This window comes from Sus scrofa, chromosome 13 (assembly GCF_000003025.6).
Source record: "Sus scrofa isolate TJ Tabasco breed Duroc chromosome 13, Sscrofa11.1, whole genome shotgun sequence".
Classification (NCBI taxonomy): Eukaryota; Metazoa; Chordata; class Mammalia; order Artiodactyla; family Suidae; genus Sus; species Sus scrofa.
This window is the reverse complement of record NC_010455.5, coordinates 45,336,338-45,356,341: the sequence shown is the minus strand read 5'-3', so window position 1 is coordinate 45,356,341 and position 20,004 is coordinate 45,336,338. Positions and strand designations below refer to the sequence as shown.

Below are 20,004 nucleotides of genomic sequence, written 5' to 3'. Positions count from 1 at the left end.
CTCTGGGCGTGGGCCGGGCGGGGGCGGCGGGGGGGGTGACGGGGGCCGGGGCTGCACAGGGGCCGCCGCCGCCCGCCTGTCCTCGCCCCCCACGCGCCGGCCGCGGCCGCCCCGGGGAATTGCGGGGAGCGCGGGGAGCGCGGGTCCCGCGGCGGCGGCGCGGCACGGCTCAGGCGGCGGAGCGGGCGGCCGCGGGCGCCGCCGCCTCCTCCTCCATGGCTGTTTACCCGGCTGCATTGTGGGAGTTTGACCTCCGCCGCCGCCAACCGCCGCCTCAGCTTGCGCCGCCGCCGCCGCGCACGCCATGGGAGCCGTGACTGACGGTGAGGCCCGCTCGCCATCGCCCCGGCCCGCTCCCCCGAGCCGCGCGGCCTCCCCGGCCCCCAGCCGCCGCCTCCCCCAAGACCCTTGGCCTTCCCCGCGGCTTCCGGGAGCCCCTCGCCTCTGCGATCAGCCCCCTCGGAGACCCAAGGTTTCCCAACCGCTTCCCCCCGAGCTCTTAGGCCTCTCCCGGAGCCCTCCCCATCCCCCTCGGGCTCCCCGGGGCCTCGCCGGACGTGGGGAGGGTGCACTGGGAGGGTCATCGGTGGGCCGGGAGCCCACGTGGGGGCCCGGGGAGGCTGGCAGCGGTGCGCCGGCGGGTGGTAGCCGGAAGGGGTCCAGTCTGTCGGAGGATGTGGTGAGGGAGCCCTTGGTGCGGTGATAGGGTCCAAGAGCCGGCGAAGGGGTGTAAGGGTAGAGGCCCTGCAGCTGGGGGTCCGGATCTATAGAGGGCTGGTAGATAGTGGGAACTCCAGGGATGGGGCGGGGGTTTCTGAGCAATCCAGAAAGAAGGGAGAAGTCCCAGGACGAGAGTACCAGAGTTGTCAATGTACAGAGGATGACACCTGGAGGAGTCCTCTGGACAGACTGAACGTTCCCCAGACAATGACACTGGGGCCTGAGAACTGGCCCTGGACTGCGAGTAGGCAGAGGGATCTGGGGACAAATTCTGAAAAGAATAGATGCGAACGGGGTGTCTGAAGGACCATCAAGGACTGTGCCAGGGGGATTAAGTGGAGCCAGTATAAGGCAGGAGACCTAGGATATATCAGGGCAACAAAAGATTCCTTTACGTGTGTCTGTGTGTAGGGGAGGGTGGTTTGTCAGCTGGAATAGAGTGGGGGAGGGGCGGGAGCTGCGTTTCTGTAAAGTTGTGAGGACAGTTGAGGAAGGTGGACCCATGTGAGGAGAGGCCCACGGGGTGGTCTCCAGACTGAGAGCAGAAATAAAGTGACACTTTGGGGAAGGTGGACAAGCATGGTGAGCAACTGGAGGGAGAACCTAAGAAGTTATCCAGTTAGGAAGTGAGGAAGTCCTTTGACATTGGGAAGGGGAGACCTAGGGGCGATGGATCTATGTGAAGAAAGAATGACCAGTAACCTTACGTGCCTATAGAGATAACATTTCTTAAGAGTTGGAGGTTGGCAGGGTCTCTGAATTAAAGGACCCGGCCATGGGAAGAAGAGTAATAGGCCCAAATTTGTGATCATGATAAGGAGTGGTAAAGTGCAAACTCTTCGAGGTTCAGGAGCTTTATGGGAAGTTTTAACTTTGCTTCATTCCAGTGTCATTTATTCAGCAGGTTTTTATCCTACCTCAGCTAGTCCTTGGGATTACTGCTCAGAACCAAGAGGCGAGACCTTTTTCTCCTCTGAGGACCCAGTCTAGTGGGAATGACACATGAGATAATTGGTTTTAAGGGTCCAAATGTTACCACAGAGGAAGTTCAAGGTTGAGAACTGCAGAAGCATGTAACAAAGAAGGCTTATCCATTCTCAGAGATCAGAAAGACTCCTCAAAAAGTTACTTTTTGGTTTTCTTTCTTTCTTTCTTTTTTTTTTTTAATGGCTGCACCCATGATATATGGAAGCCCCAGGCCAGAGATTGAATCTAAGCCTCAGGTGTAGCAACTGGGATCCTTTAACCCAGCACCAGGCAGGGGATCCAATTCAGACCTCCACAGTGACTCAAGCGGCTGCAGTTGGATTCTTAACCCACTGTGCCACAGCAGGAACTCCTCAAAAAAATTTACTCTTAGTCCCATTATTATTAATTTTTTTTTGTCTGTGCTGGAGGCATATGAAAGTTCCCAGGAGTTCCCTTCATGGCTCAGCGGAAACGAATCTGACTAGTATCCATGAGGATCCCTGGCCTTGCTCAGTGGGTTAAGCATCCTGCACTGCAATGAGCTGTGGTATAGGTTGCAAATGAGGCTCCAATCTGGCATTGCTGTGGCGTAGGCCAGTGGCTACAGCTCTGATTCGACCCTTAGCCTGGGAACCTCCATATGCCGTGAATGTGGCCCTAAAAAGACAAAAAAGAAAAAAAAAAGAAAGTTACCAGGCTAGAGATCAAACCCTTGGCACAGCATCGACCTGAGCTACTGCAGTGACAGTGCTGTATCTACAATGGAACTCTATAATCCCATTTTTGAAGGATAACTAGATGTAGACAGAGTGGTATTCCAGGTGGAGAACCACTTGTAAACTTGGTTATCCTCAACTGAGCTTTTGGTAAGAATGAAGCAAGAGTGAGTAATATGTGTAATAGGTCAACAAATATCTATTGCACGCCTTCTCGGCACAGTGCTGGTTATAACTGTAGATGGTACAAAGCTCTTGCTTAGGGGAGGGAAGGAATAGCATGCAATCAAATAGGTAAGATAATTTCTGAGAAAGAACATAATTAGATTCTGGGAATGAACTAGATGGAATATGAAAGTAATGGCATGGTGCCAACAGGTTAAAACGGGTAATTAAGTATGACCTCTGAAAAGTGACATTTAAAGTTAAGGCCTGAAGTGATCACCTGTGTGAAGAGCCCAGGAAAGTACTGTGAAAGCAAGCTCTGTGCCCTTTAGGGATGATATGGAAGGCCACTGGATCCAGGTGGACCAGTGGTACAAAAGGAGGTCAGAGAAATAAACAGCTCTTGAAGAGCTTTGCAGGTCATGGAAAGGAGGATCAGGATCAGAAATGATTGGAGGATTTCAGGCAGAAGAGTTAGTGATCAGAATCATCTTTTCGATCATTCTGAGTTGCTCTGTAGAGAACAGATTCTAAGAAGGCAAGAATGGAAGCAGAGAGGTCAACGAGGAGTATTCCAAGTGAGAGAAGAGGTGGGCTTGGATTATGATGATGGTGGTGGAGAAGACTGAGAAGTGGGTGGCCTCCATATCTCTTATCATCCTTCTGCAAAATTCTTGGAGGAGTACCAATACCAGTTTGTGGCGCTTAGAGGGGGGCTGATGTCCCTTTACGAATGTGAGTACCGGGCAAGGTGCCATGCCTTTGTAATCCTTATTCTGCATATCCAATTGGTCTAGGAGCTTTGGGGGAGAAACTATTTCCTGTACAAAGACACATTGGTTAATTTGAGGAACTGTCCTCCTCAAAGGGAAGGAGAGAGATACTGTATTGTTATTTATAGATACTGAACTATAAATATTATCACCAGTACCATCATCTTTAGATGGACAAACAGAGATCCTCAGAGGTTGGTGGCTTACTGTCACATAGCTAGTTATTGGCAAAGCCATTCTCTCTCTGTTGCACCCTAGCATTTTGGCTAACTGAAAAATAGTTTAGATGTTGTCACTGTTAATTTAAACTATGTTCACAGTTTGTATTTTGTATGTGTTAATTTAAAGGGTGTTAAACAGTGTTAGTACCTTGATAGAAATTTCAGAAGCACTTTTGCAGCACAGAGAACATTAGGTATGTATCTTGACATGCCGGAGAAACAGATGGGAATTGAGAAGGGTGGTGGGGAGCGGGATATGGCTGTACATTCCATCTAATAGAGCTTGGTGGTTTTGACAGTATCGTTTTTTTGTTTTGTTTTAAATTAGAAGGTGTAATGCATGGATAATATGCTGCTTAAAACTTGAAATAATAGCTTTTAATATGTCCATGAACAATATGACAGAGTAATGGAATGGCACTATGACTTTCTAATAATATAACTGTGTATATTTGCCTCTGACTTAAAGAGGTGACACTTCTCATCTGTAAAAGGAGGATAATAATACATACTTTCTAGGGTTTCTTCCAAGGATGAAGTGTGATAATATAGTAAGGCACTTCAAAGTTGAGTGACCATTTAATTGCTTGTCCAAACCAGAACACTTTTCAGAGTGAAGGAAAACAAACAAAAGGTATGGTCATCAAATAGGAGCGTATAAACACTGTCTGCTGCTGCTGTTACTGTGATTTCAGTTGCTGATCCAATGTTAATTAGACATATGTGGCCAAAGGGTTTGTTTGGCTTTTTTTTCGCTAGTGCCAGTGGATTTGCCTACTTTGTTCCCTCATCTCTGATCCCAGCATAGGAGTTAGTGAAACAGTTCAATTATTAAATATTTCTTTACCCAAGATAAATGGTATCTCAAAGCAAGATGGGAGTTTGAACCTTGACTTTATTAGGGCTATACTCTAAACCTTTAAATCTAGAGAAAAACAAAGGACCTCAACATTAATTTTTTTTGCTTTTCTTTTTTTAATTTTTAATTTAATTTTGGTTTATGTAATTTACTCTGGCATCAGCAATTTATTTAGACTGGGCCTAAGTATCTCACGAGAGATCAATATTTACATGGAGGAATCAAACCATCTTATTTATTATTCATTCCACCTGCCTTTTTTGTGTCTTAATGTTGTTGGTCTTAGTCCTTTTGAAAGGAGGAACTAGGTGTTATTTTACCATGAGGAATGTAACACAATGGGATATATGTAATTCAGCTTAATAACCCATAAGCAATGATGATCTAGTGATAAATCTAACAGGAATCTGCACACACATTGTTTTTACATGGCCGTAGTCTCTCCTCTTGTTAATAGGTCAAGTCAAGCCAGTTTTCTTTTTTAACACATCACAGATGTATTAAAGAACACTGATTAGAATTTTTAATACAGAAAAGAAAGATCACTCAAAATTAAGCTCTCTATCCAGATAATCACTGTTGATATGGTGAAGAAAAATAATACACTTCAGGAAATTGAAGAAGAAATGCATCACGTGGCAAGTGAAAACCTTCCTTTCCACCCTCCACTGCTAACTCCTCTCCTGAGAGGTAATTACTGTAAAGGGTTTTTGTGTACCCTTCCAGAATGATTTTGAAATGCCATAAAAGGTAAAAACCACCTTCTCTAGTGCCAAGACTCTTGAGTTTGAGTCCTAACACTCCTCCTTACCTCCTGTGAGATTTAATTTGGACAAGTAACTTTCAGTTCCTTTATTAGTAAAATATGGGTAATAGTATCTACTTTTTAGGCATACTCTGAGGATTAAGTGTCTTAATATGTGAAAAGCACTTAGAACTTTACTTAGCATATTGTTAGCATATGTATATGTTAGTTGGTGTGCCAGGACATATATACAGTTTAAAGTTTTACACATAATTAATACTTGAAACTTTTTACTACCTTTTGAAGCTCTTTCTACCTTATTCTTTCATAATGTTCTGTTTTTTTAAAATTAGTCCCCTTCTAAACATTTTTTTTTACATCCAGGTTTTGTAGAAATAGCATGACAATGGAGATATATGCATAGATGTCTTTGACACCTGTGGGAATCATTTCTAGAAGATGTGTTTTTAATAAGTATTGCTACATTGGCCTCCTAGTAGCCAGCTAGCTGTCTTTTCCCCTGTAATCTTTTCTCCAATTAGCCCTTCCTGTGGTTTTCAGTTTGGATCAAGAGTGCTTAGGAACACCAAGAAAAAGCCACTAATGGGTTTGTGTGCCTGCAGAATTTCTTGCTAAACTGCCTTTAGAAAGGAAATGCTGATCCTCACAGTTAGATCACAGAATTGCTGTTTCTTAAAAGCAGGAGAGATTGGGTGCTGTGAGGTCTAGCACATGGGGAGGCACATTTGACACTAGCTTAGCCCCAGGAGGAAGTTGCATAACAGGCTCTCACCACTGACTGTCAAGCCTTGACCTGTCCGTAAAGTAAGTGTTTTGCAACTTTGCCTACCATCATTTTCCAGATTGTTCTTCTCATTCCTTTTTTGAATATTTGCTCCAAGATGCTATGAAAACTTGTTTTGTAGTCAAAGTTTTAATAGCTACTTTGAGGAGATAACAATTAGGGGCTTTGAAAGGAATGTTAGTTTGGGTTTATGAGAACTTGTCCTTTCCACAACTAAGATGTCTGTGTCATCTGACCAGAGGCTTGGAAATGGTGAGCTGGTTTTGTTACTGTAAAGGAGATAGTTCTTCCAGCCTCTCTACTTATGGAAAATCAGGTACTAAAATCTAACCCTTTAAAAGGATTTTTGAGACTTATTCAGTATCTTAATCAATTTTGTTGATTAAGGAGTTCCTGTTGTGGCTCAGTGGTTAATGAACCCAACTAGCATCCATGAGGACTCCAGTTCCATCCCTGGCCCCACTCAGTGGGTTAAGGATCTGGTGTTGCTGTGAGCTGTGGTGTAGGTTGAAGACTTGGCTCGATCTCGCGCTGCTGTGGCTGTGGCGTAGGCCAGCAGCTACAGCTCCAATTCATCCCCTAGCCTGGGAGCCTCCATATGCTGTGGGTGTGGCCCTAAAAAGATAAAAGAAAAAAAAATTATTGATTAAGATACACCCGAGGTATAGGGTGGCATGTAAGACAGGAAAGGGTGTAAAATGCATGCTGATTTTGCAAGTAGGTATTTACTTATCACCATACATGTGTCATAACTGATTTGAAAGTAATTTTGCATGGCAGACATTTTGTAGGTACAGTTATGGTACAATGCATAACTGAATCAGGTAGAAAGTCTTCCTACAAGCCTAAAGTCAGGTGGAAAACCACCATTCTCAGAGAGGGTGTTAAGTGTTTTTGTTTCAAAGCTTTTTCCAAATGGGTTTGATCCTTGTAGTCAGTAGAGAAGGTAACTGACAACTAAGGAATGATGTTGATAACATCACTGAAATAGTGTCTAAGCCATTTTCACTGTTTTTACAGGTGGACCAAGGCCCACCAGAATTAATTAGTATTCAAATTGCTTACAGAGAGCTTCAGGCATGATAGTAATTTATGAAGTCAGTGTATACAGTAAACAGAACATGTTTTAGGTGTGTTCAGTCTAGAGCCAACTGATAAAGTACCATTAAAAATAATAATGCTGACAGTTGGGAATTGTCAGCAGGTGGCCATCTTTACAATTTAAAAGAACAGAAGCTATTTTCAAACTGACAACTTACCCTTCTGTTTTATTTTGTTGCTGTTGGAACTCTGCTCTGCTCTGTATATATATATATATATATATATATATACATATACATACACATATGTTATTTCAGTCATTTTCATCCCCAGAAAATTTCCTAGGTAGCATCTATCTATGTAGTTTATGCTAAAAATACCATGACCTCACATTAGAAGCTTGAGACAGAAGCAATTTGTGAGAAATCACAACTGGGCAAAACTTTGTATATGTAAATGCATAATATATATCTATAATGGTATATAGATGGATCCATAAATTTGTCTCCAAGGTTTGCTCATGTTTTAACATTAAGTTGTGATTTAAATTTAACATTAAGATAAGAATAACCTTTTTTTTTTTTCATTTTTGCTTTCCTATCATGAAAATGCTCCTTTGTAAACTTTTATATCTGTAAAGTTTCACAGCAGTCCCATGAAGTGGAAAGTTTTATTCCCATTTTTTTATAGATGAGGCTGGTAACACACGCAAAAACACCACTGTGGACTAACCAGAACATGGGCCCCAGTTCTTGACTTCTGGCCCAGGGTTTGCCTGTGAAGAAGTGCTCTGTAGACAAGAGGGATAGGACTAAAGTAGGAAAAAGGCCTGTGAGTGCCTGGATAGTGAATCCTCTGTGCTATCTGTACTAATGAGACCAGTCCTACTCGTGCTGCTCAGCACTGGCCTTGGCCCCTGCCTTTTCCTAACCAAGTCTCTGTTTAGTCCTAATCTGCCTTCCAGGACCTGTGATACTAATCTCTGCTTTAATTCATGCCAGTTTAGCTCCCACTGTGTGCATCTGCCTGAGTAGTCTCCTAGCCAGCCTCCCTGCCTTTGAACACTCCCAGTGACAATCTATTTTGTATACTACCCTCAGCTTGACTCTCCTAGAAAGTCCTACCCATGAATCTTCAGCAACTCTCAGTTGCCCACCACCAAGGTCCAAGTCTACCAGTATGGCATCTACTGGAGTGGACTTCCACAATCTGACCTCTAACTGCCCTTATGTCCTTGGATCTCTACATTTGTCTTCACAAGCCCTGCCTCCCCTAGTGCTTTAGTGTACCCACATCCCAGACCCAGCCTTTCATTCCTCACTTCTGCTGCAGCTCCCAACTGTCTCCCCACCTACAGCAGGGGACAGGGAAAGGACTTTAGGTTGCTTGCTTGCTTGCTTGCTTCCTTCCTTCCTTTCAAACAGCTTTATTGAGGTGTAATCGATTTATGAAGAACTGCACTTTTGTGTACAATTCAATACATTTAGACATATACAAACACCTATGATACCACAATCACCATACCACATCACCACAATCATGGCTTTCTTTTTCAAACAGCAACTGACAGATTCTGTGTGATCAAAATTCAAATGATATAAAAAATATTTTGCCCGACTTTCGGCCTGCTCTCCATCTACCCAACTTATACTGCCCCAATCCCATGGTAACCCCTTTTATTAGTTTCTTATATGTCATTCCAGGATACCTGTGTAAATATAAACATATGAGTATATATTCTTATTTTCCCCATATTTATCTGAAAAGGAAACATGCCATAAATACTATTCTTCACCTTGCTCTTCTAACAAGTTATATTAAGTGTTCTCTCTATATCAGTACACAGCTGTTTCCTCATTCTTTGTTTTTTGTGGCTTCATAGTGTTCCATCATACTCTTACACCAAAATTTATTTATCTAGTCTCCCATTGATGAACATGTCATATTGCATAGGTGCATGTATATCTAGGATTGTTGGGTCGAACAGTATGCATTATTTGACATTTTAATAGATATTGTTAAAATGCCTTTTTGCTTTTTTTTTTTTTGTCTTTTGTTGTTGTTGTTGTTGTTGCTATTTCTTGGGCCGCTCCCGCGGCATATGGAGGTTCCCAGGCTAGGGGTCGAATTGGAGGTGTAGCCGCCGGCCTACGCCAGAGCCACAGCAACTCGGGATCCGAGCCGCATCTGCAACCTACACCACAGCTCACAGCAACGCCGGATCGTTAACCCACTGAGCAAGGGCAGGGACCGAACCCGCAACCTCATGGTTCCTAGTCGGATTCATTAACCACTGCGCCACGACGGGAACTCCCTTTTTGCTTTTTTGATTGTTGATTTTCAAGCATCAAAAGAGCAGCTCAAAATCGTCTTTCCCTGTTCCCCCCCAGGTTAAAGAAAGCTCTCCTTCTAATCTCTTGCTGTTGTCTGTGTCACTCCTCTGTGTGTATATGTATATTCATTTATGTGTTATTTCTCCAACTAGAGTGAAAGATCTCAGGTCCTTTATTTCCTGTCCTCAGAACTTACTGTGGTACCTATGGACACATCTGCTCATTAATCAAATATTCAAGTCATTTGTACAAGAAGAGAATTCTCTGCTTTGGGCCTGAAAATAAGATAGTTGCCTGCTAGTCCTAATGAGCAGTGTTTTTTTGAGACAAAGCCCTTTGAAGGGCAGATGGTCCCAGGCAGGTACCACAAATCTAATTCAAAAATATTTTTTGAGCATCAGAAATGTCAAGACACAGTGTGAGGAGCTAGATAGGAAACAGAATGAACAAGACATAGGATAGGCCCTCATAAATCTTTTTCCCAAGTCTACTTGGCCTGTGCAATGCTTTAAACATTTTTCAAAAATTTGTGTAATTGGGATATTACACCCACATATATAAAGTGCACATATCTTAAGAATACAGCAAAAATGACCACAAAATGTGTTTGAAACATTTTTAGTTAGTCACCCAACTTTAAAAATCTCTTTCAAACCATCTGGTAATAGCTTTTTTAGGTTCTCATACCTCATGCCCCTACTCCCTATTTTCTAAATTGCATTTACATTTGAAATCCCTGGTCCTCAAAATAGTGTGCCTGGGTAACTGGGAGGGAGATAGGATTTTTCAGGGGCTTGGACAAATAGAGATAAAATCAAAAAGAAACTACACAGCATCAATTGACCACTGGTCTGCTTACCTACTGGATGTTTACTTTCGGTAAGGTTAAAAAGTTGGTAATTTTAAAAAATCAATTTCATGTTCTGTATTTTAATCACTTCAAGGACTGTGTATTGTCTCAGTCTCCTCAAGTAACATTGTTGGTGTTTAAAAATAGAAAGCATTAGTTTACCTTTTATTTCATTTTATTTTTTGACTTCTTCTGGGCCGCACCAGCATCATATGGAAGTTCCCAGGCTGGGGGTTGAATTGGAGCTGTGACCACGGGCCTACACCACAGCCACAGCAATGCGGAATCCAAGCTATGTCTGGGACCTACACTACAGCTCACAGCTACACCGGATCCTTAACCCACTGAGCGAGGCCAGGGATCAAACCCACGTCCTCATGTTTCTGCTGTGCCATGACAGGAACTCCCCTAGTTTACATTTTAAAGTGTAAAATTAAAACACCTGATGAATCTGTAGCTTGAGCAGTCAATGCCATGACTCTGAGGAAAAAACCCAGTCCTAAAAAATGTTTATCTGATGCTGTCACAGAATAGATTTTAAAACTGGAGCCATTTGCCTTCCAAAGTTTATGTCCACTACACCTGCACTCAAAAATACTTCTGCCTACACACAGGAACCATTGTTTATAAAGATTGTGCTGTTGATTCATCATTCAGGCTCTCCAGGAATTATTATTATTATTATTATTTTGTCTTTTTGCCTTTTCTAGGGCCGCTCCTGCAGCATATGGAGGTTCCCAGGCTAGGGGTCTCATCAGAGCTATAGCCACCAGCCTATGCCACAGCCACAGCAACTCGGGATCCGAGCCGCATCTGTAACCTACACCACAGCTCACGGCAACGCCGGATCCTTAACCCACTGAGCTAGGCCAGGGATCGAACCCACAACCTCATGGTTCCTAGTCGGATTCATTAACCACTGTGCCACAACGGGAACTCCTCCAGGAATTATTCTTTAAAAAATTTTTTTAATGCATGAACATGATAAAAAACAAAGACAATCCTAAAAAGTCGCATAAAAATTAAATCTTTTCTTATCTTCCATCTTCAATCCTTCTCACCAAAAACAGCCACTATTACCAGTTTCTGGTGTATCCTTCCAAAGATATTCTCTGAATACATAACACATATAAGTGTGGTGGGTGTAATTGTGCTCACACACAGCCTCTTTCCTTTCTACATAAATGGCAGCAAACGACATGTTTCTCTGCACCTGTTCTGTTTTAATTTTACTTAATATCTAAGGAGATTTTTTTTTTTGTATCAGTGTATACATCCATGCTATCTTTCTGGCTGTATAATATTACATTTAATAAATGTTTCATAATTTAGCCAGTCTCTTACTGGTGAATGTTTAGGTTTGCAGTCTTTCTGCTACAAACAGCACTGTTAAGAACATGCCTTCACATTTATCTTTGTGCACAGGTGTGCATGTATCTATAGGGTGAATTCCTAGAACTGGCATAATGGGGTTCAAAATTATGTGCATTTTGAATATTGTTTGCTATTGCCCAGCTGCCCTGCAAAGAGGGCACCAGTTTACATTCCATCAGTGTGTTTAAGTGCGATTTCTCAACACCCTTGCCAACACGTATTATCAGGTCTTTTGATCTTTGCCAATCTGATAGATGAAGATGATAATCTTACTGTGGTTTCAATTTGCCTTTCTCTTGTTATGATCCAGCATTACCTTGTCCAGGAAGAACATTTGCTTAGAGCTGCCAGGCCGGCCCTTTGGGACCCCACTTGTTGATCATCATCGTGTGCACTGCTTTTCTATTCCTTTCTCTCTTTTTCTTTTCCTTGGCGCAAAAATGAAACAAACTTATTTTAAAAAACAAAGCCCTCATGGGGAAAGAAACATGACTGATACAATAACTAAATTACAATTTAAAAAAAGAAGAAGAAACCTATTCTTTTGCTGATCCATCTCTCATTCTCTTTTCCTAGTCTGCCACTATATCTTTTCAATCTTTTCTGTTCCTTTTACCAGTACCTTACACTAGTCAGATGCATGAGTGCTTCAGACTTCTTTCTTTCTGAACAGGTTAAAAAAAAAAGTTCTCTGGAGTTCCTGTCGTGGCGCAGAGGTTAATGAATCCGACTAGGAACCATGAGGTTGTGGGTTCCATCCCTGGCCTCTTTCATGGGTTAAGGATCTGGCGTTGCTGTGGGCTGTGGTATAGGCCGGCGTCTTCAGCTCCGATTCAACCCCTAGCCTGGGAGCCTCCATATGCCGTGAGTGCGGCCATAGAAAAGACAAAAAAAAAAAAGTTCTCCAAGAATTATTGGTTTATTGCCCTGGTTGTAACTGAAAATTATTTGTATTCAACAACCTAGCAGAAGAATGCTAGCTCTGTGAGGGCAAGACTTTTCACTGCTGTAACCCCAGTTCCCTAGAACACTGCCTGTCACAATAGATACTTAATAATGTTCCGTATATATGCATATACATATCATATTTAAAATATATAATTTTACATATAAAAATTATATTTAAACCTAACAATATTTAACCATTTTAATCATTTTAAGTGTGCATTAAGTGTACTTAAGTGGCACTAAGAATATTTACATTTCAGTAATTTTCTTTTGGATGAATGAATGAGTAGTGGTTTGGGTTATTTGTCCCTGAAAGTTAAGAAGAGCCAGACAGTCATCTTAAGTCACATTATTCTTTCCTCCAGACGAAGTCATAAGGAAGCGTCTCCTAATTGATGGAGATGGTGCTGGAGATGATCGGAGAATTAATCTGCTAGTGAAAAGTTTCATTAAATGGTGCAACTCTGGATCCCAGGAAGAAGGGTATTTCATTTTGCTATTGTTTCTATGCTAATGTCTTGATGTGATTTTAGACTATATACCAGTCCTGTTACTATTTCAGATTTTTCACTCGCCTTAAATGTCCAATGAAGTCAACTTTCAGTTAATCCAGAGTAGATTTTTTCTGGCCTTATCTTTAGAGGCCTGCTTTATGTTTATTAAAATGTGTAGAAGGCCTACGTAGTGGTAAGAAGAAATGAAGATTAAGTTCAGACTCATTCATTTGGTTGCTTTTAAAGGTTTAAATGTTTTGGAGTTCCCATGGTGGCACAGTGGTTAACGAATCCGACTAGGAACCATGAGGTTGCGGGTTCGGTTCCTGCCCTTGCTCAGTGGGTTAATGATCCAGCGTTGCTGTGAGCTGTGCTGTAGGTCGCAGACGCGGCTCGGATCTTGCGTTGCTGTGGCTCTGCCGTAGGCCGGCGGTTACAGCTCCGATTCGACCCCTAGCCTGGGAACCTCCATGTGCCACTGGAGCGGCCCAAGAAATGGCAAAAAGACAAAAAATAAAAAATTAAAGGTTTAAATGTTTTAAAATGTTCAGTAAAATAAAACAGCTAACTGAAATTTTCTCCTTTTTAAAACACACTAATAAAAAGGTGCTGGAAAGGTTTTATGTATAATAACTTTTTAACTTAAAAATGTTTCTTCAGGAGTTCCCTTTGTGGGGCAGTGGAAACAAATCCGACTAATATCCATAAGGATGTGGGTTCAACCCCTGGCTTTGCTCAGTGGGTCGGGGATCCGGCATTGCCTAAGCTGTGGTATAGGTTTCGAACACAGCTTGGATCCTGAATTGCTGTGGCTGTGGTGTAGGCTGGCAGCTGTAGCTCCTATTTGACCCCTAGCCTGGGAACTTGCATATGCCATGTGTGCAGCCCTAAAAAGCAAAAAAAAAAAAAAAAAAAAAAAGTTTTTTCATAATTTGAATTAGCTTTTCACATAGATAAATAATTGCATAGTGAAAAAATTCTGACAACAGAATTGTGAAGAAAAAACCATCTTAATCAAAACATTTTAAATAGTATTTTAAACAAAATTCAACAAATAGTTGTTTGATTTAAGCTTATATTGCTAAGAACTATAGTCCTTTCTTTGCATTTGTAACTAATACAGTGTATAAATTCAAGTAAATGACATTTGGAAAAAGAAAACATAAAGGACAGATATTCTAAATTATTTTAAATAAAGCAAATGATTCTCCCAGAATGTGGTATAATTTGCTTAGTAAATCTGTGTCTGTACTATAATAATTCAACTGGAGATTCATAAAAGTCTTTTATCTTCTTTTTCTCTCTTTTTCATTAGATACAGCCAATACCAACGTATGCTGAGCACACTGTCCCAATGCGAATTTTCAATGGGTAAAACTTTGCTGGTATATGACATGAATCTCAGAGAAATGGAAAATTATGAAAAAATTTACAAAGAAATAGGTAAAGAAATTTAAAATAATTATTGTTTCAATTTGTAATTATATTTTTTATGGTCTAAGGGAAAAATATCTGCTAATTTTTTTGGTTAGTGGTAAAATAATAATAGTATTAATATAAAAAACACAGTAAATGTTAGCTACAAAAAATTATCCTAATATGATACAATACTTTGGGTTACAGATATTTTTTAAATGCCAGCATCTATATTATTAGCAATGGAACTTTATTTAAAAACACATTTTAAAATTGAAAATGAATGGAGATTATGTATGTTTTAACTATCTTAAAAACCCTTTCATGTAGAATGTAGTATTGCTGGAGCACATGAAAAAATTGCTGAGTGCAAAAAGCAAATTCTTCAGGCAAAACGAATACGAAAAAATCGCCAAGGTAAGGATTTTGTGAGATTTTAGTGTGCAAATACTTTATTACTGACTAGAATTTTCATGCAGTTTTTAACATTGTGAGGTGAAATCTTCAACTAGAATCAACCTGAATTTTAAAAAATAATTAGGAGCCAAAATTAATTCTTTAAAACTATATTATTCTTTAAAATAGCAGTGAAGGAAGGCCATGATAAAAAAATTTTGGGGGGGTGTTGGATTGTGTTGATTAAACAAGTTTTTGTTTTGTTTTGTTTTTTGCTTTTTAGGGCCAAACCTGCAGCATATGGAGGTTCCTAGGCTAGGGGTCAAATCAGAGCTGCAGCTGCAGGCCTACACCACAGCCACAGCAACATGGGACTGAGTTGTCTGTGACCTACGCCATAGCTCATGGCAAAGCTGGGTCCTTAACCCGCTGAGTGAGGCCAGGGACTAAACCTCCATCCTCATGGATCGTAGTCAGGTTTGTTAACCACTGAGCCACGAAGGGAACTCCTAAACAAGTATTTCTTAAGTACTCATTTTTTTTTACTGTGCTCATATCCTTTTGCCTGAATAATGTTATGGTTAATGAGCAAGCGCAATTTATATAAGTACACTAGATTTCGGCTTCTCTTTGTTTTGTTTTTGTTTGTCTGATGGAACTACTTTTGAAAAAAAAGTAAAAAGAATTTAAGCCCAGTGAGTTATTGTTTAGTACAAAGCAAGAGAATATTTACAAGCTGCTAAATGTCTGATAAGAGGAAGGTTAAAGTTTAGTTTTGTTCTAGCGTCCTTTGTTTTTAAATTAGGATCTGTCTTATTTTAGTCTGTAACAACTATTCCAAAATAATTGTAATGTCACTGCTCCTCCTATGATATAAACTGAAAGATAAGAAATATAATGTATAGTCACAATCATTACATATAGATGAAAAAACTAGAAGGAAATAGAAATGGTTAATTTTGGGGTTGTGGTTTTTATGACTCGGGGGTTTTGTTTATTTTTGGCCACTCCCACAGCATGTGGAAGTTCCTGGGACAAGGATGGAATGCTGTGCTGGGTCCTTAACTCAGTGTACCACACTGGGAACTTCTGTTTGTTTTTTTATACTGAGCATATATTATTTTGTAATCCAAAAAATTTTTATGAAAAAAATCACACTTAAATTAATACACTGATTTCCAAAATCATGAATTTTACTTTCTAATGAGCTAATTAAGATGACATTTAATGCCTTATTTTTAAAAGATAATTTGGAATTCAATCTAAAATACATGTGTTCAGGTTGCAGTGGCCAATTTAGAGCAAGATATACCAACTTATTTAAGACTATCAATTCTGAAGTTCCTGTCATGGCTCAGCAGTTAACAAACCTAACTAGTATCTATAAGGACGTGGGTTTAATCCCTGGCCTCTCTCAGTGGGTTAAGGATCTGGCATTGCCATGAGCTGTGGTGTAGGTCACAGATGCAGCTCAGATCCTGTGTTGCTGTGGCTGTGGCGTAGCCTGGCAGCTGCAGCTCAGGTTCGACCCCTAGCCTGGAAACCTCCATATGCCACAGGTTCAGCCTTAATAAGGCAAAAACAAAAACAAAAAAAGAGTATCAATTCTAAAATCATTTAAAAATGTCTTACAGTGTTTTTGTTGATTAATGGGACTTTTAAGTAAAAGCTGCCACGTATCATTTCATAGGAAAAGTTAGGAGATACATGACTTATCCTGGAGGTTTCAGCAGAGCAGAAATAAAGTTCCTGAATTATAAATAGTTTCTTTTGAAATCTTTCCCTTTGAGATGAGAAGTATAATTTGTTATTGTCTAAGATCTGAAATTAATGGTGTTATAAATATACCTTGCTTATATTTTTATTTGCTGGACAGATAGTGAATAAGATTCTCTTCAGAATCAATCCACCTGATGATCAATAATGACTTAAGTTCACTTATGCTTATAGTAGCTTTTTGTATTCTGCCAGGAGATATGTAAATGGAAAAACAGTGGAAACTAAAATCCTAGTTTAGAATACTTTTGATGTCATGTATCATTCCAGTTATAATTGAATCAACTGAAACTGGCAATACTCTGTCCATTCTTCAGTGTTTCTATTTCTTCTTCTTCTTTTTTTTTCTTTAAAAAACTTTTTAGGGTCTCACCCACGGCATATGGAGGTTCCCAGACTAGGGGTCGAATTAGAGCTGTAGCTGTCAGCCTACACCACAGCCACAGTAACTCAGGATCTGAGCCACGTCTGCAACCTATACCACAGCTCACGGCAATGCCAGATCCTCAACCCACTGAGCAAGGCCAGAGATCGAACCTGCGTTCTCATGCATGCTAGTCAGATTCATTAACCACTGAGCCACAAAAGAACTCCTCTATTTCTTTACCTACTGGGAAAGTGATTATGAGGGATTTGTGATGTTACACATTTTGTTTTGATAACCAAATTCAAAAAATTTTTTAACTTAAAAAATATTTTCATCTTTCAGAATATGATGCTTTGGCAAAAGTGATCCAGCATCATCCAGACAGGCATGAGACATTAAAGTAAGTTTAGAGCTTTATTTTGAAAGGAATTAATCATCATACATAAATGTTTACATACTAGTCTATGCATTCCATTTTTATGGGACTATGTCATATGTTTCAAAAGTAGGGTCCGATCTTTAATATTCCATATTCTAATGCCACTTGATTAGGTTTTTCCTTCTTCCAACCTTTCTGGCTACAGTTCTAAAATAAATGCATGTAATATGCATCAATGCAAAAATGAATAAATAGAATACCATCTACTCACATAGTAGAATATTAAATAGCAGTTATAAAGATTAAACTAGGATGGCCAAAAAACACATGAAAAGATGTGCAGCATCACTGATTATTAGAGAAATGCAAATCAAAACCACTATGAGATACCACCTTATACCAGCTAGAATGGCCATCATGAAAAAGTCTACTAACAATAAATACTAGAGAGAGTGTGGAGAAAAGGGAACCCTATTCTATTACACTGTTGGTGGGATTGTAAATTGGTGCAACCGCTGTGGAAAACAGTATGGAGATTCCTCAGAAAACTAAAAATAGAACTACTATTTGATCCAGAAATCCCACTCCTAGGCATCTACCCAGAGAAAACCATGACTCCAAAAGACACATGCACTCCAGTGTTCATTCAATAGCCAAGACATGGAAACAACCTAAATGTCCATCGACAGAGGAGTAGATAAAGAAAATGTGGTACACATACACAATGGAATATTACTCAGTCATTAAAAGGAAAGAAACAATGGCATTTGCAACAACATAGATGGACTTAGAAATTATCATGCTAAGTGAAGTGAGTCAGACAGTGAGACACCAACATCATATACTATCACTTACATGTGGAATCTAAAAAAAGGACACAATGAACTTCTTTGCAGAACAGATACTGACTCACAGATTTTGAAACACTAATGGTTTCCAAAGGAGACAGGTTGGGGGGGTGGGGGAATGGCCTGGGGGTTAGGGATGGAAATGGTATAAAATTGGGTTGTGATGATTGTTGTACAGCTATAAATGTAATAAAATTCATTGAGTAATTAAAAAAATAAGATATTCCTACCCCTGTAGAAATCCACAGTTCTTGGCAGGTAGGTCATCTCCAGGATGGGAAGAGTGACGTCTGTTCTCAGCTAGTGTGTGAGAGAATTGAGAACACGCTCAATTTCAGTCATGGATTAGGTCACAGATGCTTAAAAACTGGATAACCTTTATCTACTGAACTATATTCTTATAAAAATAAACCTGAAAAATGCTAAAAATAAAAAAAAAAGAATAAACTAGGGAATTCCCTGGTGGCTTGGTGGTTTAAATATCTGGCACTGTCACTGTTTGGCGCAGGTTTGCTCCCTGGCCTGGGAACTTTTGCATGCCATGGGTGCAGCCAAAAAATAAAAATAAAAAAGAATAAACTAAATGTCCCCTTTTGACATATGGATCTCAAAAACAATCAGTGAAAAGAAAGACAGAAGACACAGAATGAATTTTGAATTATTCTTGTTTCTGAAATACATACAGATAATAACCATTTATAAAAGTTAGAGCCCCCCAAATATATACCGATACTGTATATTATTTAGAGATACAAATAAATGCGTTAAAAAAAAAAAGGATTAGAATGATATGATTATCAGAGTTGGGAATAGAGGACTGGGGGTAAAGCTCAAAGGGTATTTCAAGTTAACCTTCAATTTGCAAAAAAAAAAAAGTATGAAAAAAATGTTAAAATTTACCACTGTCAAGTTTTCCTGTACTTTAAAAATTATCTAAAAGGTTTAATTTTAATGAAATAAGTGCACATTTAGAAGAAATCTTCCTTAGTTTTAAGTTTCATTGTAATAGAATAACTCCTTATCCTTTATTTTTAAAATACTATTAAGTAACTAAAAAGTTAGATATTAATTATGAATTCTGTTCCCCAACTAGTAAAATATAACACTGTTTTGTTTTGTTTTTCAGGGAACTAGAGGCTCTGGGAAAAGAATTAGAGCATCTTTCACATATTAAAGAAAGTGTTGAAGATAAGGTATTTGCATATAATATGATAGCCTTTGTGTTCTGTATAGGTTTAGAGATCAATGGGGATTAATTTTTTTCTTATTAACACAGCTGGAATTAAGAAGGAAACAGTTTCACGTTCTTCTGAGTACTATCCATGAACTTCAGCAAACACTGGAAAGTAAGTAACAAGAGTCGAAAAACGCATGTTTATGAAGATCCTTAAATGCTCGTGTATGTCTTCTAAAATATACATCTTGGAGACTACACCTTCAATTTCAGAACAGGAATATAGCGGGAGGGCATTAGAAGATAACTTATGTTAGTTGTTCAGCTTTCTAATTATATGCACAGAAGTCTGAATTTATAATAGTGTATAATTTGAATTCATAGCCAGTGGTTTAAATTAAGAGAAATTCAAGCATGATAGTTTTGGAATTTTTCTTGGTTTATTATAGTTTATTGCTATAAAGTAATAATTCAGGATCCAGACAAGCAATAAGTGAGTGAAATAATCAGTGCATAAGCACATTTGCATACTTAATGAACTAAGTGCTTTAGAGACCTGGACACTTGCTCCTTGTATTGACCAGATCCAAATTTTTATGTTATCTCATCTTCTGATTGTTTCCCAAAAAAAGCCT

The 20,004-nt window shown here is 39.7% G+C and overlaps 2 protein-coding genes across 7 annotated transcripts in view; one reads left to right on the top strand and one right to left on the bottom strand.

Annotated features, from left to right (window-relative positions):
• Positions 109 to 20,004, top strand: part of THOC7 (THO complex 7) — a 21,074-nt gene continuing 1,178 nt past the window's right edge. Inside the window, exons 1-8 of one of the 6 annotated variants that reach the window (XM_021069185.1) lie at positions 274 to 323; positions 3,091 to 3,305; positions 12,885 to 13,002; positions 14,329 to 14,456; positions 14,760 to 14,846; positions 17,311 to 17,368; positions 19,322 to 19,388; positions 19,472 to 19,541. In XM_021069185.1, the coding sequence (XP_020924844.1) occupies positions 3,290 to 3,305; positions 12,885 to 13,002; positions 14,329 to 14,456; positions 14,760 to 14,846; positions 17,311 to 17,368; positions 19,322 to 19,388; positions 19,472 to 19,541 (544 nt within the window). In that variant the 5' untranslated portion in view covers positions 274 to 323; positions 3,091 to 3,289. Of the gene's footprint in view, positions 473 to 3,090; positions 3,306 to 4,992; positions 5,114 to 11,149; positions 12,436 to 12,884; positions 13,003 to 14,328; positions 14,457 to 14,759; positions 14,847 to 17,310; positions 17,369 to 19,321; positions 19,389 to 19,471; positions 19,542 to 20,004 lie in introns of those variants that run through there. The other 5 variants (XM_021069184.1, XM_003132293.5, XM_013981844.2 and 2 more) reach the window with 5 other exon arrangements.
• The window catches only part of LOC106505631 (putative uncharacterized protein C3orf49), a 14,909-nt gene continuing 13,245 nt past the window's right edge, over positions 18,341 to 20,004 (bottom strand). The window contains exon 6 of the mRNA XM_021069183.1: positions 18,341 to 18,495. Within this exon, the coding sequence (XP_020924842.1) occupies positions 18,422 to 18,495 (74 nt within the window). The 3' untranslated portion in view covers positions 18,341 to 18,421. The remainder of the gene's footprint in view (positions 18,496 to 20,004) is intronic.